Below are 26786 nucleotides of genomic sequence, written 5' to 3' on the forward strand. Positions count from 1 at the left end.
GGCAGTTTGCAGACAGTGCCATCACACTCACCTGTTCAATAATTCTCCCACCTACGCGCCCTGCCCTGCAACCCCCCTATCCGCCTAGCTTCCGCGTACCCGGCTCCCTATACTAACGGTTCCATTCAGAGCAACATACATTTCCTCCCTTCAACAATTTCCCCACGGACTGCGGCATTGGGAAGACCTCCCTGACATTGCCACTCAGTGGATGTCCGGATCCAGCCCCATCGATGACGAAGCCGTCAAGAGGACAGCTGCCAGGGTGGTCATCAACTACTACCTGACGCTCACACCCATCCATATTGCTCACCGTATGCTGGGTGGTGATATCTCCAACCCTGGCTGGGACAAGAAGAAGAAGACAAGAAAAAGAAGACGGGAAAAAGAAGACAAGAAAAGGAAGACAAGAAGAATAAATGGAATGAAAGACCTTGGGCAAAAGAAAGTAAATGGAGCAAATCTAGTTTCTTTAGTCTTCATCACAACAGTTAACATCAATCTTTTTAAACAAAAGAGTATTATTTCAAGTGCAAACAAGTTTCGTACCCAATCCAATCTAACACTTCGAAGATGCCGGGTCCAGGGCATAGTCAATTTTCTTTCCACTAGCTAATTGGGCCGTAGAACGCTTTTTACAAAGGAGACTATTTTCCACCACCACGGAGTCAGCTACGCAACCGGTCACCGAATCCTTCGCGAATTCGAGAATTCGACCCTCGAATTCCGAACTTTTCACTCAAACTACGTTGGAACACGTGGACGGAAGAAGAAGGTCGATCACGAAGTCCCTATACAAATTGAGAGGTACATTGATGAGGGTGGTTTCGACGGTACTCTTCCTTAGGAGGCTATTCCATCCGCCGCCGGCCTCGACATCGAAGTCTACTCGAACTGAACTTCTGGAAGTGCATTGCTTGTAAGAAGCAGTACCTATCAGGGCCCGATAGGGACATCAAGGGTAGAAAGCCAAAGTGAGTGAGTACAAGCAATGTACAAACGGTGTATACGCCGCGAGTGTGCAGTTTAGTGGTACGGGGGTAAGGTGGTAGTCTATTGAACTCTATCTCTCTCTTAACTATCGCTCAAACTCCCTTTTTTTCTATTGCTTCCATCAGGCTAACCACCCCCCCTAACCTCACCCCCTTGCTTAGCCACCTCCTCCCGACCGATCGCCTCCTATTCTATTGCTCTGCCCCGGCATTTCCGGTGCTCCTTCGCCGCGCCGTCGGGAAACCTGTAGGCCGGATCGGGATTATAGGACAGCCTCCTGCCTTGATTAGAGTGCGGAGTTTGCAAGGCGCGTTGTGCCGGGCCGTTCCGATAGATCCACAACGCGGAGCCGGGTGGAGGTCCGTTTGCGGGGCCGAATTCCCGGGTCGATAGCGGGGTGTTTGCGCCGAGAGGCTGGCTGGCACGGCTGGCTCTTCGATTGATTGTGGAAGGTGGAATTCATGGGTGGGAGGTGCGGACGGGATGACACCCAGACAGGTTGACTCACAGACCCCTTCTGATACAGTCACTCCTACTACCTGCTTGTCTGTGGCCCCATCCATTTCTGGTGGACGTACCGTGGAAGACATTCGCACCGACAGATCCATAGACTTACACGTTCAGACCGCGACGGCTACGCGGGGAGCGCGGCCCCCGACGCCTTTGCCCAAATCAAAAAGGGGCCGTCCGACCTTCCTTGCCCACCGCGGAGGATTGGGCCACACATCCACATCGTGTGTCAATGCCCGCCTGTCAGACCGGGAAATACACTATCATCGGACAGTAGTGGCCCTTCCCCGACCTAGGACGCCTGCGTCTGCCACACCGACGCCACCGACAACCACACCCCTCACCCAGGGAGTGGTGAATGCGTAGTGGGGATCAGTTGCCGCTGGCCTTCAGACTGTTCCGGAGGTGGGTGCTCCCCTGTCGGACGACTTCCCGTCTCCCCCCTCCTGCAGATGCCCCAGGAATACCGAGACGAGGAACAACCAGAGGATGAGGTGCATGACTTGGTGCTTGACTCTCAGAGCTTGTCACTCTGTTCCCTTGACGATGGATCCTCTAGGGACGAACTGAATGTGGAGTACTCCGAAGGGAGCAATGACACCGACCCTGACGACTTGGTCGTGGCGGCGATGATGGCGGACGCTGGCCCCGCGCGCAAGAGACGCTAATCGGGAACGCGAATCCCTGTCACTACCCTTCTGCAGTCCGACAGTGACGGTATCCAAGCCCACAAGTCGTCAAGTCGTCAAGTCGTCGCCGTGTCCGGTTTGAAAGCCCAGGTCCCAGAGATGAGGAGAAACCTGCCCAAACATCCAAAGCTCGTGAGTATCACACCCCTCCCAAGCGTGGCTTGAAAGAGATCAGGGGAGACAAGGTGAAGGGCCTTTCGACTGGAATCGATGCTTGCGAAAGATTAGATGCGAGTTGTCATTCCTCGACCTGATGCGGGTCAGCCCTGACGGTGCCCGAGCCGTCCGGAGCCCGATCTAAAGGAAAAGGAAAGGCTCGAGGCGCGGCATTCCAAGCCAATATGGCTACGGCCGGCGCAGACCCCAACGATCTTTCGCGGTTCCTTCGAATGCATCGCGACAGAATGAACGCTTTCCGACTGACCGTCACAGTCCCCTTCAAACAGGGTGGCAAATGGGTCCGAGTCAAATTGGACTGCAAGGCCCAAGCGGACCAGGACTCAGAGATCAACATGATTTCCAGGCGACTGGCCACGAAGCTGAGGCTCAAGACTCACCCCCTTTCAGACTTTGGCTTTACAGATCTCTTCTTGTCGACATTAGATGGGAGACGCACTGAGACCAAGGAGTTTGTGGTTATCAGGGTTTGGTGAGGCATTTCCATAGACGTCTGGGCTGTGGTCCAGCCAGCCGTTGCTGAAAGGGAGGAGATTAAGCTGCTCCTCGGCCTTCTCTGGTTGTGGGAAATCCGGGCTCTTTTCGACATTCGGTAGAGCAAGATATCCATTGGGGGGGGGCTGACGTTGGAGAGAGTGGTGAAACTGAGGGGTTCGCTCCTTTCTCTAATGCCGACCCACGGGATTGTTTTGGGCCTGGCTGGCTCCTTGCCAACATCACCGAGCTGGAAGAACTTGACACTACAGCAACTGACACTCCTGAACTTGACGAGGGTGGGGAATACTCTGGCCACGATGAGACCGTGGATGACTCCTCGGTCTCTGATGACGAGATGGATGTCAAGTCGAAAAGACTGAGCCGCAATTTCCGGCATCGATATGTCGGAAAACTACCAACCCAACCTGGGCATGTTGCCAGAGTGCACCAAAAACAATCTTTATCATTGAGTTGTTACCTCCTGTCTATTTCCCCCCCTCCTGACTACGGCCCTATCATCTCCCTACCCCCGGTGAAAAGCTTGTTCCAAATGTCGGCCCCCAGACTGGTGGGAGAGAACAACCATGGTGCGTGTCGTTTCCCTCACCTCCAGGAAGTGGTGTCCCTGTCCGGTTGTGTGGGCCACCAGACCCTTCAGAAGAACTGTTTCCCCGAAAATTGCGGGGAACTGGCGGCACCACCCCAGAGACGCGATGGTTTGAGGAGTTGGGTGTCCAGATCGGACCACTGGTGCCGGAAGCCCTGGTCCGAGATGTCAAAAGAACCTGTTACCTCTAGAGGGATCTGGGCGCCTCTTCGGCGACTGATATCCCTCCGACAGACCTCATCACCCATCGAGTGAGGCTGAAACTCGGCACGCCACCTTGGAACCACTCCCGCATGAAGCACTGGTCACCGGGACGCCAGTACTGGATGAACAAGCTAATCCAGGAAGGTGTTGACGGCGGGATGTTTGACTCCACCATATCCGCCAATGGCCGTCTGTCGAAGTGGTCAGCGGAACCCAATCTTGTTGACAAAACGGACACGTCGGGGGAATGGGATGAACCAAGGCTCACCTTCCACTACAGCAATGTGGAAGAGAACCTCCCAGGGATCAACATCACCTATCTGAAGGACGTCCACACACACCTTTCTCACCCACTGATTGGATCCCTCTCGTGCTTCGACCTAAAGCACGCCTACTGGACGGTGGAAGTGGTCCCGGAGGACAGCCACCTATTTGCTTTTGAGCCACCGGGATTCCCTCAACTCCAACCCAAAAGGATGCCCCAAGGTTCACAGTCGGCTGGATTCACCAAGAAAATGACGATTCTCATCTAGGCGTTTTCCCGTTGAGTTGCAGAATTTGCCACGAACCCCGGTCTTCAAGTCAAGTGGTCTGTCCACAGCTCGTTTGGGAGTGATGCGCCCTGCTGTACTCCCCTTACCCGCCCGTCTCTGTTGGCTGCTCGGCTCTCGTAGCACCGACCGCGTGTGGGTTGTTCGTCCCGCGTGGCTGGCCCCGTGTATGGCAGGTTGGCCTCAAGCGCCGATATGCGAATGTCGTCGCGATCATGGAAGCATTTGTGAGGCAGTACGGCGCAGGGAACATTGATCCCGACATACTGCGCCTTGCTTGGGGCCAACTCAACCGGTCGAACGGAATCCGGCCCGCCGAGCATTACTTCTGGCGCGACATTGTCACTCAACTGAAGGAAGTCGGAACCTGGCGTAGACAATTCAAGACCTGGATCGAGGCAAAGAACAACGGGAAGATGCCATGGCTGTACCCTTCCGAGATTGCGAGGGCTGTCATCTTCCTCGGCAGACAAAACGAGGTCGGCATCCCACCGACGATCCAAGATCATGTCGAGAAGGCCGGGCTGGCATCGTACTTCATAGAGACTGAGAGCCCAGACGGGTTTTGGGCGGCCACTGAACTCGACGATGTAAACTGGCGGAAGGTGTACATGACGAGAAAGCCGAAAGCAGACTACCCTGCGGCGGACAAGACCACCATCTCCAAGGTCACCTCCGCGCTCAAGGCCGTTTACGTCGACCTGACAGATGGCCAACAGGCAGACGACGACAGCACACTTAATAAGAGCCACCTCGTTGATGTCCAGGACTTATACAACCCCTAATCATATCCAGACGCTGGAAAGCATCAATTTGCCGTTATCATGATGTCTGCATTCAGGCGCTCTCCTTCGCCTTTTCCTACCCGCACCTGCCATCCGTGGGCTTTGAGGAGTCAACCGCATCACTCCGTGGTTAGCCGACACCGGATACTCGATTGCTCTTGCCTTATGGGGGATAAGAAAAAGTTTTTTACGGTGTTTGGCGAGTGTCGGTGTTGCGGGAGCTCTCCTTGTTCTCTTCAAGTAGTGTCGTAGGACAATAACATTTGACCAATTTATCGCGCCTACCCTCCCTTCAATGTTGACAGCCTTTACTAGTGACCGCTGCCTCCTTGCTCAGTCTACCTGGTAGCTGTACCTCTTTTAGCTTCGGCTAGGGGACATCGCCTCTGGCGAGTCCCCATCCTCTTTGGTTCGACCAGGAGACATCGCCCCCGGCGAGTCTTCATCCTCTTTGGTTTCGACCAGGAGACATCGCCCCCGGCGAGTCTTCCTCCTCGGAGACTCCCGTCGTCGCCCTCTGAGCGCACTCTCCGCCAACACCAATCCAACCAAGAGGCGTCGGACAGAGGTTAATGTACCCTTCGCCCACCCCCTGGCGCCTCTCCCCGTAGCGCCCCTCACGACTTTCCGCACTCAGGAGCAGTTAGATGATGCTCTATAGACATCTAAGGATGTGAATAGGGAGGTAGAAGACTGGGCCGAGCCTTTCGACAATCCACCCTCCTCCAGCGACAAGACTGAGCCATTGCCAATCGTACTACCTATCATCGATAAGGATGGACTAATTCGGGTTGGCCCCCCTCCTGTAAAGGAGGTCCCTTTCGTTTGGACTGCACCAGCCGAGACCGCCCAAGGTATTGTTCGAAGGACAGTCCACAGAAACTTCGCATATACAGACTCAAAGCTCCACCAGCACCAGCACGAGCTCAGTAGCCAGATAGAAGAGGTGCAGCTCGATCACTTAGGTCGTCTCGTTAGCCATTCTGAGGACCGCGTCTATATGGTTTGCGACTATAACGGGTCGGATTTATCCTGGGCACCGGGTCCTCATCATCCATCCCTCGAGGCCACCTATCAATTTGTCGTTTTAAAGCGCCAGGTCCTTTACCACGCACCTCCTAACGTCTGCTGTACTTCGACCGCTCTAAACTGGTTGAAAAGCCAGCATCCTATCCTCATCCTCCCGCTTCTCGGACAGTTCAAAATACTTAACGTTTACGTCCCTAGCACTCTTTCATGGCGAGTTTCGCATCCTGACCGCCGAGCCCCTTACTCCCCGCCTCCTTTCCCGACGCCGTACTGTCGCACCCATGCACAACACTCTTCGCGGCACCGTACGTGCTGCTGGACGCGATCATCGCATACCCAAGGCCCTTGAGAAAGGGGTATAAGAGCGATATCTTAACCGCTAGACCACAGAAGCCCATGCACTGTTGCATCTTATAATCGTGGCGCACGCGCGTGTTGGGAAAGCTAGTGATCTTTGTGTCTGGTTGCTTGCTTGACCAACTACTGGAGAACGAAGCCATCTCCGGGGCTCTTATCTACAACGAAATGCAATGCGGAAACGGAAAAAAAAAAGACGCCCTCCCCCTAACCAGGCTTCGCTAGATCCATCTACACTGGGCACGCCCAAGTTCATTATGTAACTGCAATAAAACATGATCCTACAAATCTAGATTTTATTGTGTTCTATGTTAATTGAATTTGATTGACTTGATGAATCTCCCTCTGGCCAAAAGAAGCCTAACCCGAAAGAAAAGTGAGAAATCAAGTAAAAAGAACAAATAAAAAGAAGTCAAGAAAAGCAAGTCAAGAAAAGCAAGTCAAGAAAAAGAAGTCAAGAAAAAGAAGTCAAGAAAAAGATGTCAAGAAAAAGATGTCAAGAAAAATAAGTTAAGAAAAATAAATTAAATGAAAGACCTTCGGGAAAAGAAAGTTAAACGGAGCAAATCTAGTTTGTTTACGCTTTAAGGTAGCTTTCGTTTTGTTCCTATAGTCGAGGACTCGAAGTTTCCATTGTTAACATCTACACTAAGGAGTTCAGTCTTTCTTAGCAACAATGTATAACAAGATCTCACTGAAGAAAAAAGGAGGGCGGACGAGCCAGGGCGTATGAGCCAGGGTTGGGGTTATCTATGTGGGGAGTCACGTGCCTAACCCAGGAGGGTCAGGGTACGAAAGCCGGAAAAAATATGTCTCATGTTTAAAAGAGCCCCGTGGTCTAGCGGTTAAGATATCGCTCTTATACCCCTTTCTCAAGGGCCATGGGTATGCGATGATCGCGGGTTCAATCCCCGCCGGGGCTAAAGCTCTTTTTGTCTTTTTCTAACTTAATATCTTTATATATTATAATACCTAGGCTATAGTAATGATTATTATCTTAAATGGTATTTCGTTTTGCATTTGATAAGTGTAAGAACTATACTTATTATCTATAAACTTTATATATTTCTAATTCTTCTAGAAAATATAAGAATACTATGCTAACTACTAGACTATTAGATTCTCTTACTATTATATAATAACTTTATATATAGTATAATACTATGGGTAGAATTAATTCTTTATAATTAGAGATAGAATACCCGATGTTGAACTGGGGTGTCAGCCTCTTAGTGATCAAGGAGCTATGATTTTCGATTTTCCGTTTCTTCGTTGCGTTCTTCTGCATTGCGCGTCCTTGTATTTAGTCAGAGGCTCTGAACCTCCTCTCAGGGGTTAAAGGGCAAGCAATTCTATTTCTTTTTCACACTTGCAGAAGTGACTCTTTTTTCGCGGTAGCTGTGACCGCGGCCCTCTGACCACCTGAGGGCCACTCGCCAAGGTGCATTGCCAGCACGATCATAGGATCCGCGGCATCGAAAGTTGTTCCTTGATCTATCTCCTCCATCATGCTACATTGACATCACAACAGGTGTGGCACGTACAGTGTTGGCGGTGTGTGTGGCTTTCAGGTGTATCACCACTTCAATACACCGATAATTCTCAAGAGTACAAAAGCGATATCCTAGGAAACTACTGGACCTAAAGACTTACTCAAGGACTATTGTAGGCCTTGTAATTTCGCCCACCTCTAGAGTCCATCGGGAGAGTTAAATATTAGTACGTCGTCACGGGTACCGCTGAGTAGCGGCGAGCGTATACGTCGTGATCGAGCTCCGTGTTGGACCGGGTGACGTCGGCAGGAGAGAGCGATCGGGTTCGAGCAGGACGTCGCGTCATTTCGTATCGGAAGCAGAAGAGGAAGAAGAAGGAAAGAAGAAGGAAAGAAGAAGGAAAGAAGAAGGAAAGAAGAAGGAAAGAAGAAGGAAAGAAGAAGGAAAGAAGAAGGAAGAAGAAGGAAAGAAGAATGGCGAAGATGCTAATTGGTGTGAAGGAAGCTGCCCGCTTCTCTATCTAATATCTCTCTAAGAATACAGCAAGCTACCACGCATCCCTGGCTCCGTCAACCAACACCTCCTTTCTCGGTACCGGCCGCCGATGCAACACAGGCTCCGACGAGGCGTCACTTGCCAAAGGCCCGAAAGAAGTCTGCCGAAGAAGCGGCGGCCGACTGGGGTCATCAACGCAAAAGACGCGATGCTGCCGGAGGGACATCACTTGTGGAAGGCCCGCAGGAAGCGTGTCGAGAAGCGGCCGACCGAGGCGGCCGAAGCACGGCGCGCCGCGACTGCCGGGTCAAGCGCCATACCGGCCGCCGTCTTGCGGGGACCGGGAACGCCGTGAGCGGCGACTGAGAAGAATCGCTTGCCGCCCGGGACGCCGTTGTTGGTCGGCCGCTTGTTGTTGACCTTGTCGTTGGAGGGCAGCGGCTTATCGCCAGTGGGCATCCATCTAATGTGCGAGGACTTCTTGAGCGACTCAAGCATGACCGAGTACGGGATCGTGATGTTTGCGGCGCGTTCCGCTCTAGGTTTGCGTTAGCGGCGGGTTGAGTCTCGCAGCCGGTGGGCAGCGGCAGCGGCATCGGAGGGGAGGAGGCGACGATAACTTACACGTCGTAGGGAGGTCGAACAAACTCGCTCGGGAGGTCATTGCCTTCGGCCATGTGGACGAAGTCCGACAACCAAAGCTTGATCTGCCCGCCGGGGGTCGACAGCGGCTCCCGCTCGACGACGGGCTCGGCCTTTCCATCGACTTTTGTCCAAACCCAGACGGTCGTGTTGTCGGCCATGTGTTTGTAGTTCGCCTCGTCGCCGAGCCAAGCCGTTGTCGTGAAGCTGAGCTGGAGCGAGATAACGGTTCGGGCGCCATGCGCGGTGATGTATTGGGCGTGTCTGCTTGGAGCGTTGCTATGGGGGCCGGCGAAGTCTACGAGGAAGGTCGCATTCCGGTCTGGCGGGACACCAAACGCCCAGGCGGCGCCGGTAGTCTTGGCTGTCGGCTTGCCATTTTGATCACGGATCGTGCCGCTGTCAGCAGGGCGGGTATCCCACGACTGTACCTTCTGGGCGAGTGCGCCGACGGAGCCTGGGTGGGTGTGGAGGGATCTCAGACCAATGCGCATCTCGACCGCTAAGTCGAAGATGAGATGCTTGTGGTAGGCGGTGTTGTCCATGGTGATGAGGCTGCCTGTGTTTGCGTCGAAGTGCTTCGCGGGGCAGTTAGCAAACGAAATACCAGGTCACTCCGGCGACGGAGAGAGGGCTGCTGAGAGGACTGCAGCATGCAAAGTACCAGGTAGCAAAATACTTACGAAAGGTATGTCTCTGCCGACGAGTTTCTCCAGCAGCTGCAACTCGGGAAAGGCGCCGAAAATGCGATCATGGTCGGCGGGATGAACAGTAAATTCGCAGTGGAAGACGTCGGTCGGCGGTGCGATGTGGAAGCAATAGAGGGCAGCGAGAACTTTGGAAAGTCGCTCAGGCTTCTTGGGATCTAAGCCCTGCCAAAACCTGTTGTTGAGCGCCTGTAGTGATTGCACCATGTTGCTTGGTTAGTCTTGTTCGCCTTCACAGCAGATGAAAGAAAGCAGGTTTGCTTTGGAGAGCCGGAGCAGAGATGATCCACGGCTGGGACAGCGCGTGTTAAGGCAGGGCAGCGTGTGCTAGCACGCGACAGCGCGTATCGGGCAGAGAGGGTGCCAGTGAATGGAAAGTAGGATGACTTGCCATTGTATTGTATTGTATTGTTGTGTGGATTAGGTGTCCGACCGATACGACTCAAGTACGAGCTCAGTAGAGGCAGGTGATGACTGTTGATTGAGAGCGATGTCCGGTAATTAGGTAGTTGATGGAGGAGTTTAAACAATGGAAAAAGAATTGGCAAGACTACCTACGGAGTATTTAAATCGTGGCATGGCTGCGCGGTAGGTACCTACCTGCCTACCTAAGTCATGAGTGATAATCCTCATATCTAGGTGCTTGGTTACCAAAATATCGGGGCAAGCCCATTCACACTGAGACTTTCTGCCTTCGTCTTATCTCCCTGTTCTAGTATTTCCATTCACATGGAGTCGAGAGACCAATACAAACGCAAGTACATATCTGGTAGCCCAGGAACGGCATGCCTGTGACTCTGTACAAGGCCTGACTACCTACCTAGGTATTGAAGATTAAGACAAAACTTTGCTTTCTCGCCACTCAATAATTCACTTGCCTAGGCCCGTCTAGTAGCGTACTAGCCTCGGCCTTTTTGCATTCTTTTTCTCAACGGCTAGAACAAAAGGAAAGAACGAGGACAATACGTAGCTACGACAACAATATCACCAATGTCTAAATAGGTAGTCACTGATTCCCAAAGCTTCACCCAAACACAACATCCTCCTGCCGCCACTGACGCAGTTTCCCTAGGGTCTAGTCGACTTTAGTCATGGCAGCATGAAAAGCAGTGAACGGGTGAACAGTTACGTTGAATTTGTAAGCGGTCGGCTTCTTTTCGAGTTATCGACTTCATTATAAGCGACATGAGGGAGGGAAGGAGGGGAGGGTATGCAGCTCAAATGAGACTAACGGGAGAATGGGAGTTTCCGTGGCTTTAGAAAATCGCCTTGAGCACCTAACAATATCGGCATCGTGTTCTCCCGAGAATCAACGCGGGTACATGTGTACATACAAAGCGGCCAGTTAGCTTCTGGCCAAAAAAGCCGAACTCAAAAGGAAAGCAAGAAGTCAAGCAAAAAGAACAAATAAAATTAAATCGAGAAAAGTAAATTAAATAAGGAAACAAGAGGAAAGGAAAGGAAATGGAGTAAATGCAGTTTCTTTGGGCTTCAAAATGGCTTTCGATTAGTTGAGGCTCGAAGTTTCCATTGTCGATATCTTGACCTGGAGTTCGGTTTTTTCTGACCACGAGGTGCCAGTTGAAGACCGGGAAGGAAGCGAACTTTGCTCCTTGCTAAACTCCACGACCAAAATGCGGGGAATTTTCGCAACGGGATAAACAACGATGTTGTGGTGGCGGCTGACGGATAGCGATCAATCACCAAAGCAGGCAAGGTGGACGGGGCAACAGATTGGAGCAAATTGTATTCTTCTAGACCGTAGGTAGATGAGCTGACGTGTATGTCAGGCAATTGCGCGTGTGCGCGCCCGCTTGAGCAGAGTAGGGCAGATCATAATAAACAGATAAGAGTAAGAAATGGCTATACAAAAGAATCAGAGAGTATATCGCTATGCACAACCCCAAGTCCCAAACCCGAAAGCACGACGCCGCCACACCACTGACCACCAACTCCCGCAACAGACCACAAACAGGCACAGCAGGCAACCGCTCCAAACAAACCCGCCCGTCTACACTCCGACACGAGTCACCCCGCCAGGGCTCACGCATGGCCCGACATCATGTGGAGGCGGAAGTGCTCCTGGTAGCGGAGGTGCTGCTGCTCGGCGAGGTGGGGGTTGGCGTCCTTCTCGGCCTGCAGGCGGGCCTGCATCTCGGCCTCCTGCTGGGCCTGCTGGCGGGCGTGGGCCTGGACGTGGGGCTCGCCGGCCGAGTGCAGGTCGTCGAGCTTCTCCGGGTTGGAGCTGAGGTCGCTGAGCAGGTCGCGGAAGTGGTCCGACGAGAGCAGCATCTTGGTGAGGCTGGTCAGCCGCGCGTTCTCCTCGATCAGCGCCTTGTTCTGCGCCCGCAGGAGGCCCGAGTCGTTGTGCCGGTCTGTGAGCTCGCCCTCGAGCCAGCCGATGTATTCTGCAATGGCGAGTTAGTACGGGATCGAGATGCGATGAGATGTGATTACTGCGGAGGTGTTCTTACCCTTTCTCCTGCCCCGGAATGCGCGGGCCGAAACCTTGTTCCGAAGCTGGCGGCGCTCTTGGCTGCTGAGCTTCTTGCCTTCCTCGCTCGCCAGGAACTTCTCATCCTCATCCATCTCCGCCTCGGACTTCTGCTTCTTGGGGAAGTTTGCCGTCGGCACGCTCTTGATGGGCGTGTACTGCACAGGCTCGGAGCGCATCGAGCTCAGGATGTTCTGAACGTTTTGCTCGGCGATGGAGCTGCTCGTTTGCGGTGACCTGGCCTTCTGTGCCTGCTTAGCCTGAACGCGTTGCCTTTGTAGCTGTTGTTGCTGTTGCTGCTGCCTCTGCATCTCTTGTTGCTTCTGTTGCTGCTGTGCCCTGGCAAGCGCCGCTTGTTGCTGGTGCATGCCAGGCCACACCCTGCCAGGAGTGTTGGACAAGGCGGGTGTTGTGGGGAGCGGAGAGGTCAGCCCATCGGGTTCGTGGCCGCCGATGGCGCTTGGGTTGATGGTGGAGTTGAGATAGAGCCCGTCCGTGGAGTCGAAGCCGAGATCCATCCCGGAGGTGTCCAAGCCGCCACCCAGAGGCGCGTTGAAGTCGAAGACGTCGTCCGACTCCCCCATCCCGGCAAGCATATCGTGTTGTTGAAGTTCGAGATACTCTTGGAAATACCCCTGCGGCTCGTTCATCGACAACGTAGTTGTCAGTGCGCCCGGGACGAGACCTGTTTGCTGCTTGTAGAGGTTGTACTGGTGGCTGGGTGCTGCGAAGCCCTGGTTGGAGGGGAACAGTGACGACCCTTCCGGAGTTTCGGACTTGAGCGAGATCGAGGTCGATGGCGAGAGGGAGGGTGGCTGGTAGTTCAACCCGGTGTTGGCAGCGTTGGTGTTGTTGTTGTCGTACTGCGAAAAGTCCATGAATTCCAGAGGGTCGAACCCGCCGCCTTGTTGGGATCCAGCCATTGTGTTGCCCGCGGCCGGAACTAGAATGACTAATCGGGCGCTAACAGGTCACTCGCCAACTCGATCGCTGTCGCTCAGTTTTGGTGTCGCTAAATTCCTCGAGCATAGATCGTTTGCGTCGCTGAGTTGGAGACGGTTGTTTGATGGGCGTGGTGAGTTGCAAAACATGTAAAAGGAAGAGGGGGTGGGAGGGAAGGCAAGGTGCGCCAGTTTTGAATGAGCAACGCAAGAAACCGGGCGGTGGTTGCAACAGGCAATCCCCGTGGCAGGGATATCTGTCGCTTTGGGAAGGGGGACGCGTAAGCCAATGCGAGAGGAACCGATCAGCCAATCTGGTCGAGAGACCCCACAAAACCCAGAAGCCGTCAGACAAATCAGGCGACGGCTCGGCAAAATAGCCTGTCCAACGGCCACACGGCGCAATGGGTTGGAGCAAACCCCGAGCCTTCGGGTACTTTGTCCCTGGCGCAAAATGGCAGTGCACCCCAAGTACCCAAATTCCGTGTCTGAGCGATGGCTTCGGCCGAGCCACCGTCCTTCGTTCACCTTGTTCACTGCGGCCCAAGGGCGGAGGGAAAGTCGTCCGGCAGCTCTGACAAAAGCTGCTGCCTGGCTGCGGAGATAACGCGAGGCGCCTTGCCCCGACTTGACGACGATGCAGTCTCGAGGCAGTTCTGTTAACTAATAGTTAAATGACTTGACACAGTTCAGATGGGATTGCACAACTGGGCAGAACCGCAATGCGGGAGCCAGGCGAGTGCGAGGCGATTGCAGAGGGCAACCGGAAGTCACGGACAGTCTTGCGCGGCCATGGAAGCGGGAAGACCCTGTTGGCTCCTTCGGCTTGCACTGCCTCCCTCGGCGTTTGCGGTCTGGATGTCTGGGATGATACAAAAAGGGATGAAACCTGGAGCGGGCGCTTCGATAACTCCGCATCACAACTGGGACAAACAGTTGTGAGATTGTCTCTCAGCTTGCCAGGTAGGCGGACGATGTTCAAGCTGTGGTTTGGAGCATAGGGTAGGTAGGTAATGAATGCACATTGTTCGACATTTACTGTTTGACCGATGTATCGGCCGGAGCGGGGCTCCACATACCGTGAGGGACGCCGGGAACCACTCAAACGGGTGGAACCTCCACCTCGAACGATGTGCTGGTCGAATTGCCGCGTTTCCACCACGACCGAACTCCAGATTAACCAACTGTCGCTGGTAACCATTGGGAGGAACTCGGGTCGTCCACAAAGAATCAGCCATGGGGGCTCGGGGATTGTGGTGGTGCAAGGGATGTGTCAAGAAGGGGGGCGTGTCAGCGAGTCGGTGAGTCGGCATTTGCCGCCTCCGATGGGTCCTTTGTTTGGTCCGTGGAAGCAGCTCCTGGAATGCGCCGACAGCGATCTCCGCTGCGGTGGTTCCAGCTCTTCACGAGAGATTGCAGATCGGCTCTGCGCTGGATCCATTCTGTATCACCAAAATACATGAGTGGTCCGGGAGCCCGTGAGGTTGTTTCATGAACGGCGCCGCTCGTCCACCCATGGACCCCTCGCTCACGGAGAGAATTCTCGACCAAAACTTGGGAACGTCGACTTCTGGGCCAGAGCTGACAGGGATACTCCATTTCTCGCCAAGGAATCAGCTTTCCGGGTTCCGGGGCTGTGCAGCCTGAGATTCGCAATCAGATGGGCCGGGATTTCGACAAAACCAACTGCTCGCCGACAGCCCATCTCGCCCATCCGCCCGAAGGCCGACCAAGGAAGCCGTTTGTGTGTTGTGCACCCGCCAGCCCTATTGTTTCACGAGTTCCCCGCCAGTCCGTTGCGGTTCATGCCACCATTCTCCGAAGCAGCGGAGCCTACCTGTACATACTTGTAGAATAGCTTTCCCTCCGCCCGCCCACATTCGTTGCCTCAGCTAGATGGGGCGTGTCATGATCAGTGTCGCCGTTGATCGAGTTGTTTTGTTGTTCGTCTCGGAGCTCTGCCAGCCCATCCCTGTTGCGCAAAGAAGGCGAGAAATGAATTGTGGCGGTGTCAACTCGCTGGCACCTTATGGACAAGAAAAGCCGAACTCTAAGCGCGAATGTCGACTATGGAAACTTCGAGCCCTCGACTGTAGGAACAAAACGAAAGTCATCCTGAAGCCCAAAGAAACTGTATTTACTCCATTCACTTCCTTTTACCTTCTTTCTTTTATTTGGCTTATATTTCCCGATTTCTTGCTTTCGGCTTTTTTTGGCCAGAGGGTGCCCATCTCGCCCATCCCACCACCCCATTGATCCATGTGCATCCCACTCTAATTATGGGTTGCGACAAGAGCTTCTTGGCCTTGCATCTCAATTTGTTCTAAATGGGGATGAGGTACACAGCGGTCTCGCCCGAACGTACACAGTAGAGAGATTGGTGAGAACGGGAGCTTGCGATTCAAGAACATCAGTCACTTGCCCGTCTGCGCGATGCCAATTCGCGTCGTAGCTTGGGGATGAGGTACGCAGTCGCTGGCCTTGTTGTTGCTCAAAGAAGGGGAGACGAATCGTGGCGGTGTCGACTTGCTGTGGCACTCATCGGGAGATTTTGGCTGGGGTAACTGTGGCTGTGCCCCTATCAAAGCTCCGCAGATCTGCAGGAGAAATGGAATCATCTGGACTCCGAGCTCACCGGGTTAGGGTTGAAGGGGCAAAAGCCGGCAAAGCGAAAAGAGGCATTCCAAGTCGTGCAAGTCAACCAAGCCACCAAGAATGCCACTCGAGCACTGGGATCGACAGATCATTTCCAGGCGCAGGTTTTTGCACAGCCGGCAGACCGCGCCAACAGCACATAATCGAGGCGTTCACTGTCCGGTTCGGATGACCTGTATGTATGCCAATCACTAAAATAGATAGAGCGTGCCGTGGGACTCATCGTACGAAGTACTCGGATGGTTTCGACATACGGGACTCGAACACATGATTTTCCCCATACAAAACCCCAACCCTGGCGGGCGCGCCTCCCAAGCCTCCCTTGCTCAATTCAATGCGCACATGTAATCTGTACGAAGGTTGAGTTCAAAAGTGAATACCCTGTTGCGCCAAGCCCCTACTTGGCATACAGTATGCCAAGCCGATAGCTCAATCCCCGTAGAGCCAGCCTTCCAACTGTCAGAGGCGCCAAAGCCCCCCGCGCCGGCCACTGCAGCCACTGTAGCCAACCCTCCTAGTCTCAGACTCTCTCAGCCTCTCTCAGCATTGTGAGATCGCGTTTATTCTATTTAATTTAAATACACTAACTTAGCGTGTTTAAACAGTAGTACTCTTATATATTTTGAATCGTAATCGGATTATCGAGATTGCTTGAATGCAATTTACAATGCGCCCCGGGTAGCAAGGACCTTCTGTAACCGCCTGAAAGTGAGCTAAAACTAATACAGTATAAACACGACAGTGCAGTCACTTCGCACGTTGGCATGAACCTGAGCTTGGCGTAACAGGGTATTCACTTTTGAACTCAACCTTCGTAAATGCGCCCATATATACACACATTCGAAATTCGCTCAAATCTTTCAGAAGTTTAGTTAGGCTTAGGTTGAGTTTATTCTATGTAGCTCTGGTCAAATTCGCAACGACAGTTACCGTTACAGCCCTAACCCTAGACAAGACACGAGAACGAGCTGGTACCAAGAGGCACCGACGGCAGAGGAGACTAGTTAGCGGCACATCGGTGGAAAGAGAGAGGATACGCTAGATTTAAATGTTATTGCTTTTCTAACCGATTCAGCCGCTCCTAGCTTAATAAATTTGACTATATTGTTGATTGAACTCAATTAAATTGATCTATCTGATTGAGAAAGGCGCCCGCGCCAGGGTTGGAGGTTTGTCTGGGGGAAATCACGTGTCATGGTCCGCATCTCAGCACAAAATCAGAAGAATCCAAAAGGAAAGAAAAGCCCCACCTTCCCTTTTTGGACTTTCCTCTCATACTGGTTTGTCAACCAGAAATCGGCGATCGCTCAACTCCATTCTTTCTCAACACCATATTCTCCACCCAACCACCTGCCCCGACAAGACCATCGTTTTTGCCCGCGCTTCGTTTTGAGCGTCGTCGGTAAGTGATTGAAATAACTACAAGTCGCTGCTGATAGCAGTAGCTGACGGTTGAATGTGCAGCATTGTCGGTCTCGATTTTTCTCTTGTCGGTTAGTCCGCCTCTGGCGGCTACCTCTTTTTTGGCTTCGGCCAGTCTCGTTCCCCCTTCCCCGCGGCCAGCCTCGTTCCCCCCTCGCTCCCCCCTCCCCCGCGGCCAGTTCCGCCCCCCCCCCCCCCCCCCCCCGCGCCCCCCGCAGTCAGCCCGCCTCTGGCGGCTGTCCCTTTTTTCGGCTTCGGCCACAACGTAAGTGGTCAGCCTCCCAAGCATCAAGTCTCTCACCTACTAACAGGTCTCCAGTATCAAAATGTCATCCACCGGCGCTACCACCAAGGCTACTCGCCGTCTTCGGGACTGCGCCTTTGTTTTTAACAAGAAGGGTGGGTTGGCCTTTGCCGAGGACAACAGCTCCAGCGACGAAGTCTCTGTCATCGGCGGCATGAAGGTCGGCTACCCGGGCAACCACCAGACGCGCTTCTACGTCAACGATTTAGCCATGCATGGTCCTCACGTTGGCCTGAGGATCATTTTCCCGGTCCTCCAGAACCTCGATTACGTCAGCTTCAGCGACTGTCACGGTAAACCCCTGAAAGAACGTTCCATCACCATCCAACTGAAAGCCGGAACGTTCGTGAGCTCTGGAAGGGTCTTGTCGCCGGAGGACCTTGCCAGACTGCCCCCCCGTACCAGCGATAAGAACGACACCCTGTCGGTCTTGCGGTTCACATTAAAGGCCAACGAGAAGGCATACGTCGAGAACTACGGCATGCCCACGGTCTGCGTGAGTCCTGCGGACCAGGCGATCTTCGACAAGGACGCGAAGATTGACGACGCCGTGAGCCTTCGGGAGTTTTGTTTCCAGAGGGCATTCGAGGTCATTATCCCGAATTTCTCCACCAGGCTCCCCGCTATCAACAACCAGTTGAGGACAGTTTTCCCGCCGCGGTTCGAGACCCCGTATCCGTATACCAACGGGTGAGTAATACGCCCTGCTCTTCACCAGTCGTCCTTGCTAACAAGCTCACAGAGAGTGGAACCCTGCTCGGTTCGAGGTTGAGCTCAAGGAATTCGCTAGGGACACACCGTACCAACCGAGTTACAAGTTCCATCGTCACCAAGACTATGCGGTGGCTATTGCCCATGGCGTCGTGCAGGACGCCTACCACTTCATGAAGGACGTCATGGCCATTCGCAAGGAAAGGGTCGAGTGCGCGTTTCTGAAGGTCGCGCCGGACAATACCAAGGAATTCCGTGTTCTCGTCTGGCACCATCTCGACGTAAGTGACGTCGTCGAGCCGCTCGAACTCTGTCAGCTAACATCGAGGCAGAAGGGAAAGTTCGGAAACACGCTGGCCCGCCTCCTGAAGGGAGATGCCCGATTTGGCCTAGCCTTTGCGCCGCCGCCGGTAGACAAAGCCAAGGACACTGATTTCTGGAGAGCCCGGCAGATTTCCGCGGACCCTTGGAAGGAGACTGGGTGCGACTTCGCTATGGAGATCCGCCGCCCGCTTGGTCCCAATAACCCCGGAAACAGGGTTGCCAGGCGCGACATTGTCGCCTTCGACACGTACAACGAGGTCAACAAGTCGTAGAGCGACTTTTATCTCAAGTTCGAAGATGGCGAGGACGTTGCGAAAGCCCGCGTCAATGCCGTTAACCCTCTCTGGGAAGAATACGCCCCGGCGACCGACGTCAAGGTGGCGGCCAAGGCTTACGAGCAGCAAATCGCGAACCTCATCAAGAATGATTTGCTTGCCGGGTCAGGGTTCAACACATTGTTGCATTCTCCTGCCCCGCCTACGAACCTTACTGGCGATGACGCCGAGGTCGACTCCATCACGAACGCCCCGCAGGGCATGAAACTTGTCCACGGCCAGCACTCACTGAAAAAGGTCAACATCGACACCGGCAACACCAAGAACCGGCTTTGGGCCATCGTCAGGGACGGCATCGGCGAGGCTACGTTCGAGCGCTTCTGCGAGTACATGAAGGTCAATCGCCTCGGGGTCATCCCGCTCATTGGGTTTGCCGGCTCCGGAAAGACCCAGATGAGCAGCTACGTCTCCTTCTTGCTGATGCAGGCTGTTGGGTCGCTTTACTGCGCGGCGCCCACCCACGTCGCGACGAGCAACTTTGCCGAGCGCCTCTTCGACCTCGGCGTCAAGGCCGCCAAGGAGCTCGGTTCGAACTGTCGTGCCCCCCTCGTCGTCCGCGGCTACAGGATAAATAAAGACCTCGACGCCTTCGAGAAGATTGCTCTCCGATTTGACTTGAGCAAAGTGGCGGACCCGTTCGTCACCGCCCGATGGAATCTCCGCTTGTCGGTCTGCGAGTGGCTGCTCAAGGTGGTCGGGGCGCCAGGCTACAAGCTGGCCGAAATAGACCCGGAGCAACTGCACGATCTCCGCAAGGAGTTCCTGGGGAAAGCCCATTACGGTACCCTGCGTCTCTGGCTGGAGGGCAAACTTGACTCAGGTTTCCGGGGACAGCGAGACGGCACCTCGGACACGAGGTCCCCGTGCGAGATCGCCGAAGAGGTCATGGTACAAATTATCATGAGGTCCAATGCGGTCTGCTCCACTCCCCACCTCGCCGGCCAGCCCCCCTACAGGCTATATAACAGGGACCTAGCTAAAGGAGTGGTCCTCGACGAGGCTGGAGCCATGCACGTGGCCGACGCGCTTCTGGTGTGGGGCCCCGGATGCCGCCCCTGTGTGCTAGCCGGTGACGAGCGGCAGCTAGCGCCGACGGTCATGACGCACGGTGAGAAGCGCCAGGGCAGGATCGTCAACGTGTACTCGAACCAGAGCAAGATCTCGGTGCTCGAGAAGCTCCGCCGCTCCGGCTGGCCGTGCTTCATCCTGACGACGCAGTACCGCGTCGTCAAGGGCTCGTTCGATCTCGCGCAGTCCATCATTTACCCGGACATCAAGGGTCTGTTCGAGTACGGCGAGACTACGGCCCTCGGGCATCATCCCATGGCCACAAAGATCGAGACATGGGTGACGATGGAGTACAACGCGAGCGCCTCGCCCGCCGGTACGATTTTGCCCCTGTTCTTCCACTGCCACGGCTCGCGCTGTGAGGTGGACAAGGCCATGGTATCACGGTACAACGAGGGCCAGAACGGGCTCGTTGTCAAGCTCGTTCGGGGCCTTGTCGGTCTCGGTGTGACGACCAGCGATATCGTCGTCATTACGCCGTATCGGGCCAACCTGAAGCGGCTCGAAATGGCCCTGCAGGCCGCTGGCTGCGACGTGGCGGTCAGCACCACCGACTCGTCCCAGGGTCGGGAGGCGCTGGTCGTCGTTCTCGCCCTGGTCGTGGACCGCACCACGGGACCGCTCTTCGTGGCGGACTCGCACCGGATCTGCGTCGCCACCACCAGGCACGTCGGCGCCCTGTTCGTCGTTGGCGATATCAACAGCGCTAGGGACACCAAGGACAGGGTCGAGGAGGCGGTGAGGTCCGACGAGGGCCAGCATTTGCTGCTGAACAGGACTGCATATCGCAAGTTCATGCAGTATTTCAAGGACAATCGTAAGTCACTTTTTACCTTCCCAGTTGTCCCAGCATCATCTTGCTCTGGCGCTTTTGTTCCGTCCGGAGCTATGTGACTGACATTGCTGATTGACAGGCCGAGTTGTCGAGTACTTCGGCCCCGGGACCGAGCCGGATCAGCCTCCTAGGGAGGCGAGTGCTGGGGCTGGCGGCGCCGGCGCGCGTGGCGGCCGTGGTGGTCAGGGGGGCAGCCGTAGGGGCAGAGGGGCCGGTGGCCGTGCTGGGGCCGGGGCCGGCCGCTGGTAGGCGCAGTGGGTGACGTGGGGTTTTGTTGGCGCTCGACCGAGCCGTGAATTTTGTTTTTTATCGTGTATTTTATGAAATCCGTCGCATCTTGACTTCGCTATGCTGTGCCATTATTCGGGAGTTTTGCCCCCAGAGGATATTCGAGACCGTCACCAGTGATCTTCACCATGCCTATAAAAAGCTCTCGATTCGACGCTTCATTATCCATGGATATTGAGGAACATTCAATCTGGAAGTTAAGATTTGTTTGGCTTTGGACTTGCTTTAGACTTGCTTTGGGATGGTCTGGAATGGCAGAAACTGGTCCAAGGTTCATGCTAGTGAAGTATCTAAGGAAGGTAGCTAATTTATAAGCCGCCGTCCATAACTTGTAGAGCCTGAATAGGTTGATCTTGGAGGACCGGTACATTCCGTCGCCCATCTTCCACCTCTCATATCACACCCCGATACACCTAGAGCCTCGATTCGAAACCACAGACAAGCTACTTTCCAGTGCGTGGTCATAATATTGACTGAGGGAGGTGTCATCTAGGTAGGTACCTTTTCCAGAGCACGGCAGAACAGCTAGCGATGACAGGAGATGAGTCATGGATATACTGGAGAGTTCACCAGACTGATGTGAAGCTGAGCGAGGGAGCCGCAGCGGGGACAGCCCCGAGCCTTCCCTTCCGGTGTCCCGAGCAACAGGTGAAACGGGTAGGCGAGCCGGAATGTGGGCGGGTAGCGAAGAGCGGTACGGGATTGGACTCGGCAAGTGTAAATTAATTGAATGCGGGTAGGTAGTGGTGCATGGCCGCCAACCCGGCTAAAGTTCCAGACGGTCACCGCCATCTCGGCGTCTGGATCCGGATGAAGTAGGTACATTTACATGCCCTCGTCGTAACTCGTAGCCTCTGGCGATCGTGATCACCGACCACATAACCGTCTCCAGATAAAGTAGTCGTTTATAGCTTGCGGAGAAAAGACCAGAGACGCTCGCGGATGCTGTTTGGTCATCAAGTAACCGGAACTGTCCATTGGCACGCTTGGTGCATAATCCTAGTCGAGAGTCGCTGAGGCCAAGACAGACCCAAGCCTGTCTCTCCTGCCGGCCAAATTAACCCCTGTGCAACACGGAGCTAATATGGGCGAGACGGGATAGCTACCTGAATCGAGACTCTGCGTCGTCAGCATGCACCATGGAGCCAACCAAGAAGGCAGAATAAGTAATCACTGCAGGGTCCTAGCGCAACTGTTGTTCCATCGCATTCCTTGAGTGATGGGAAGGAGTTGGGGATGAAGACACAGGGCGCCGGGGAATAGGTATATTACGTCAAACGTCGTGCACTCAACCGCTGCGTAGCCTCCAACTACCAACTCAAACATCCTGCGTAACCGAAGCTTTCCACGGTCACCATGGCTCAGATTTCAAAGCTCGTTGCCTGTATAGCATTGGTGTGTTCGGCCTCTGCGGCCTGCACTAACCCGGGAAAACGCAGGGCATGGTGAGCAGCCATAACCTGCACATTTTCACCATTGAGCGGGTTCACTGACTGATTGATAATCGATTCATGCGGACAGGCACACCTTCAGCGACGATGAGAAACTGGAGTACATCAACGCTGAGCTGTGTCTTATGGAGACGCCTGCGAGGCTTGACCTGCCGGGAGCTAAGACGAGGTTCGATGAGCTGCAGGCCATCCACCAGCTCCAGGCATATGCCACGCATTTCGTAGTGAGTAGCAAAGTCGCGCCCTTGACCAGAACGTCCTTCGACTGACGCTCCCCAGGGGGCGTTCCTCCCCTTCCACCGCATGATGATGCACGCGCACGAGAGCGCCCTGCGGAACGAGTGCAACTACACGGGTTATCAACCGTACGTCCACCCTCTCCCACCCGCGCAAACAAGATCAAAATGACGCTCACTCACACCTCCCATTCCCCCTTCCCAGATACTGGTACGAGCAACAAGACGCAGGCAAGTTCAGCAGCTCGGTGCTCCTGGACGAGACGCACGGCTTCGGCGGCGACGGCGTCGGGGATGAGGGCTGCATCGCCACGGGGCCCTTCGCCAACTACACCAACTCGCTCGGCCCGGGCTACGAGAATACGGAGCACTGCATCAACCGGGCCGTCAACGACCGCATCAGCACGGGCTCGGCCCAGGCCAACGTCGACGCCTGCCTGGCCATGACTACCTTCGACGCCGCGTGGCCGTGCATCGAGGGCCGGCCCCACTCGGGCGGCCACGGCGGGGTTGGGGGGCAGGTTAGTGCACCTTTTCTGTTTTCTTTCTCCTCGCTTCTTCTTCTTTTCGTCCATTTACTACCTAGGGCACCTGCAGTGGTGCGGCTTGATGGGGGGGCTGACACGGCTGGCAGATGCTCAACGGCGTCTCGAGCCCCGGTGACCCGCTCTTCTACCTGCACCACACCTGGCTCGACAAGGTCTTCTGGGACTGGCAGGCGCTGGACCGGCCGACGCGAACGACGACCATCAACGGGACCAACATCGGCCCGGATTTCATACCAGGGTTCCCCGCGCGGCCGTCCCACATCCCGTAAGGTCATCTTGCATCTTGGGTTGGTGGTGATGTTGTAAGGTACTGATGTGGTTGTCTTTTAGGTTGCCCACGGGCGCGGACGGTGATCCCGGTACAACCACGACTCTCGGCCACGTCCTCAACATGTACGGCAACAGCCCCAACAAGACGGTGGGCGATGTGCTGGATATCCAGGGGAATTACCTGTGCTATGAGTATGTCGAGCCGGAGGCGGAGTCTTAGACCGAAGAGGCCGGATTCAGGGGGGTTCTTCATGGAATCGGTCCCATGACGGACACCAATGGGAAAGTAATGCCCGCCCACCGACCGGAAGTCGATATTTGCCTTCTCACTAGTCAGCTTATTTAGTGATTGAATGGTTGGCATAGTAGCGATCCGAATGAAGGTGGATACATCCCAACAATATTCCACTGTAGAGTGTTAGGTAGGTACCGAGGTAGATTGTTATAGCCACCCACGATTCCCGTCTTGCGTCATGCCGTTTATGGTTGCATATGTTTTCATTCCCACAGGATGTTCCTTATAATCGACTGCTTGCTATTTCTGTTGGTGAGTCACATTGGCCAAATCAGTCATGCACTGCTTGTTGGTTCCCGATTCAGCCCCCCTGGTGAGTTAATATCGCCTACGATCCCATGGGATGGGAATGAGGGGCCGCTTGTCTCCCTCTTTGAAGACACTTAAACGCCTCCATACTAGCAGCAATAAACCACAACTACCTACCCTCATCCATACCCTCACACTCTAGCCATCCTTGACTACCTACCTACCTAGCAGATAAGGTCGCGGCAAGTTAGGTACCTACCGGGATTCCGACAGCGAAAGCAATGGAATTTGCGGCCAGCATTGAGCCATTTCTCTCCCCGTTGGGAGCCTTCCTAGACCCAAATGGCAGTCCGTTCTTTAGGTCATGCCAGGCAACGCTCGATGAGCTTGCTGACGCGAACCGGTCGGAACTGATTTGGGCTTCGTCGGCATGTAATCCTCGCAACCGACTGGATACTCTAAACCCGAGGATCAAGCTGTCGTGGCGGATCGATGGCTGTGCGGCAATGGGCCGCCAACTCTTTGTCACGCCTACATTTCTTCTCTCGCATGCACCCGTCAAGCGTGTGGATGTCCTGATTGATACCCTGTCAATCCACCCACCCTGCCGTTCTCCGTCACACCCTTCACTCACCAGCACTGCACCATATGTCCAGCGCGGCGGTCCGGCGGTTGGACATTACCCGGTACCTCGAACAACTCCTTTCCGTATGGTCTTCCAGCGTACCATACTTCGAGGAGATATACCGGGCACTGCCCTTTGGCTCGAGAATCATGGTCGACAACCTCCCCACCGATCTCAGCAAAGCCAAGGTCAGGTTCTTATCCAACTCAGGTTGGGAAGACACCTTAGCTCCTCTGGAACATCTCTCCGGGCTCTGGGAGCTGCCGTCCGAGTCATGGCCGACCGCTGTGCCCATCGGCGGGCTGCGACACGTGCGCCACCTGAACGGCAATGTCTCGGTTATCAGACTGCCTCGGGAGCACGGGCGGGTGCACTTTATATTCAAGACCAATCTGAGCGACCCAGACACCATCTACCACGAGCTCAGACTGCTCCTGACGATGCCCCCACACCAACATGTCATTGGCAAACCGCGCTACATTGTCACGACTAGTCGGGATGTGGATTTGGAATCTCCACCGCCTGTTCGTGTCCTCGGCTTCATCCTGGAATACTACGAATCCGGCACGATGGCCGCTGCGCTGGAGAGGGCGCCGGACCTGCCGCTGCAGACAAAGCTACGATGGGCGACGCAGGTTGTGCGAGCCATGAGTGATGTCCGCGACGGTCCGGCCGGCTTCTACTCGGACCTCAACCCCGATAACCTCCTCATCTCGCCCGACGGCCTCGACGTTATGCTCATAGACTTCGAGCAAGGCGGCAACTGGGACACCTTCCTAGCACCCGAGGTCTGCTACGCCGTATGGATGGAAAATCTCACACAGAGCTCTCATCTCCCGCAAGAACAACGCGAGCGATATTTAACACGGTCAAGGGAAACCAAGACGGCGAAGTCGACCGCAATGCCGCCCCTTCAACCCCAGCGCAACGGTTCCGCGGCGTTTGGCAATCCCTATCGCGCGAGCGACAGGAGAAGGCGATGGTGTTTGCCATCGGCAAGCTTCTCTGGTGCATGTTTGAAGGCGTCAGCCACACCCGCAACTCGACCGACGAGCGGTACGAGACGGAAACGCCCATCGAGTTTCCCAACTTTGCTGGGACACCCCACGGCCTGCGGGGACTGATCCGGCAATGCACCGCCGGGGCGCCGGAATGGAGGGCGGTGGGAACCGCAGCAGTAGGGATCATACGCACACGGATGGAATTCGTGGTTGCCCGTGACGAGCGGGCCGAGCTGGGTGACGGGTGCACGCCGCGAGAGGCCATGGACGCGGCTAAGACGCTGTGGACGCGCCGCGTGGGAGAAATGCAGGAGTATATGGAAGCGAGATGCCGCTGGCTAGCAGACATGCCTGTTGCTGGAGATGATCTATTGCTTGGGTTCCCTTCTCGGCCGTCCCTTTCCCAGGTGCTGGAGTCTCTCACGCGAGTCGTGAATTAGCGCGGAGAGTGGGATCAGTTGCAAAGATTGAACAGCCAGTAAGTAGTATTGCTGCCAGTTCGGTGTCAGGGGTTCGATATATGTGGTAGTTACCTATACTTGAGTGATGTATATCTACTAACCTTAGAAGTGGAAGACTCCGCAGGGAGCAAGATCTTAAAATTCCAACTCGTGAAGTTGCGAACCCGCTCCGGGTCAATGGGTCAAGTACGTGGGTAGTTTGTAAGTTTCACGGCTGCTTTTCTGGTAATAGCTCGAAATGCTATCTTTGTTCACCCTTTTCCTCCCAAGATTTCCCCAACACCGCCGGGCACCTATTGACCCGTGACAGATTCACCCTCTCCGAAAAAGCCCTAACACAGCTATATATTCCAGGTCGCTCCCCACTGTTACCCACCTCCCCGACATTCGTAGCACCACGATTAAGTCCTGCGAGAACGCTTTCTGTGACTGCGACGGCGTGTCTCCTTACTACAATTACCATCACATCCGTTCCGAAAGAACTGCATCGCGCTCTGACTGCTGCGCCACGGATTATCGGTATGTTCCTGCTCCCGTTCCCAATATCACTCTATGTT

General features: G+C 54.6%; 6 protein-coding genes and 1 non-coding gene across 7 annotated transcripts; 5 read left to right on the forward strand and 2 right to left on the reverse strand.

Moving 5' to 3' along the window:
• Window positions 1-4423: 4423 nt before the first annotated feature.
• On the forward strand, window positions 4424-5092 carry B0H64DRAFT_465950 (uncharacterized protein; the record flags this gene model as incomplete). Its single annotated transcript, XM_062807681.1, has 1 exon — window positions 4424-5092. One exon carries the CDS (start codon window positions 4424-4426, stop codon window positions 4991-4993), a length of 570 nt encoding a protein of 189 aa, XP_062657067.1. The 3' UTR covers window positions 4994-5092.
• A 2114-nt stretch (window positions 5093-7206) lies between these two features.
• Window positions 7207-7302, forward strand: B0H64DRAFT_t124. Its single transcript has one exon. It is a non-coding gene; the product is annotated as a tRNA-Ile (tRNA).
• Window positions 7303-8364: 1062 nt separating this feature from the next.
• B0H64DRAFT_477072 (uncharacterized protein) lies at window positions 8365-9923 on the reverse strand (the record flags this gene model as incomplete). Its single annotated transcript, XM_062808179.1, has 3 exons — window positions 8365-8905; window positions 8992-9587; window positions 9693-9923. 3 exons carry the CDS (start codon window positions 9921-9923, stop codon window positions 8593-8595), a joined length of 1140 nt encoding a protein of 379 aa, XP_062657068.1. The 3' UTR covers window positions 8365-8592.
• A 1523-nt stretch (window positions 9924-11446) lies between these two features.
• Window positions 11447-13356, reverse strand: B0H64DRAFT_346156 (uncharacterized protein). Its single transcript, XM_062801328.1, has 2 exons — window positions 12191-13356; window positions 11447-12124 (listed from the first exon to the last, which is right to left on the reverse strand). The coding sequence occupies exons 1-2, from the start codon at window positions 13131-13133 to the stop codon at window positions 11760-11762; spliced, it is 1308 nt and encodes a 435-aa protein (XP_062657069.1). The 5' UTR covers window positions 13134-13356; the 3' UTR covers window positions 11447-11759.
• A 4129-nt stretch (window positions 13357-17485) lies between these two features.
• B0H64DRAFT_434714 (P-loop containing nucleoside triphosphate hydrolase protein) lies at window positions 17486-21054 on the forward strand (the record flags this gene model as incomplete). Its single annotated transcript, XM_062806097.1, has 6 exons — window positions 17486-17493; window positions 17548-18222; window positions 18275-18524; window positions 18561-18824; window positions 18858-20787; window positions 20885-21054. Exons 2-6 carry the CDS (start codon window positions 17555-17557, stop codon window positions 21052-21054), a joined length of 3282 nt encoding a protein of 1093 aa, XP_062657070.1. The 5' UTR covers window positions 17486-17493; window positions 17548-17554.
• Window positions 21055-22347: 1293 nt separating this feature from the next.
• B0H64DRAFT_404873 (uncharacterized protein) lies at window positions 22348-24064 on the forward strand. The gene is made up of 6 exons (XM_062804408.1): window positions 22348-22538; window positions 22615-22768; window positions 22824-22909; window positions 22986-23301; window positions 23415-23593; window positions 23659-24064. The coding sequence occupies exons 1-6, from the start codon at window positions 22450-22452 to the stop codon at window positions 23816-23818; spliced, it is 984 nt and encodes a 327-aa protein (XP_062657071.1). The 5' UTR covers window positions 22348-22449; the 3' UTR covers window positions 23819-24064.
• Window positions 24065-24650: 586 nt separating this feature from the next.
• On the forward strand, window positions 24651-26678 carry B0H64DRAFT_477075 (uncharacterized protein). The gene is made up of 3 exons (XM_062808180.1): window positions 24651-25567; window positions 25642-26419; window positions 26584-26678. Exons 1-2 carry the CDS (start codon window positions 24791-24793, stop codon window positions 26206-26208), a joined length of 1344 nt encoding a protein of 447 aa, XP_062657072.1. The 5' UTR covers window positions 24651-24790; the 3' UTR covers window positions 26209-26419; window positions 26584-26678.
• Window positions 26679-26786: the final 108 nt, after the last annotated feature.

Source organism: Chaetomium fimeti (assembly GCF_033439085.1).
Source record: "Chaetomium fimeti strain CBS 168.71 chromosome Unknown B0H64scaffold_6, whole genome shotgun sequence".
Classification (NCBI taxonomy): domain Eukaryota; kingdom Fungi; phylum Ascomycota; class Sordariomycetes; order Sordariales; family Chaetomiaceae; genus Chaetomium; species Chaetomium fimeti.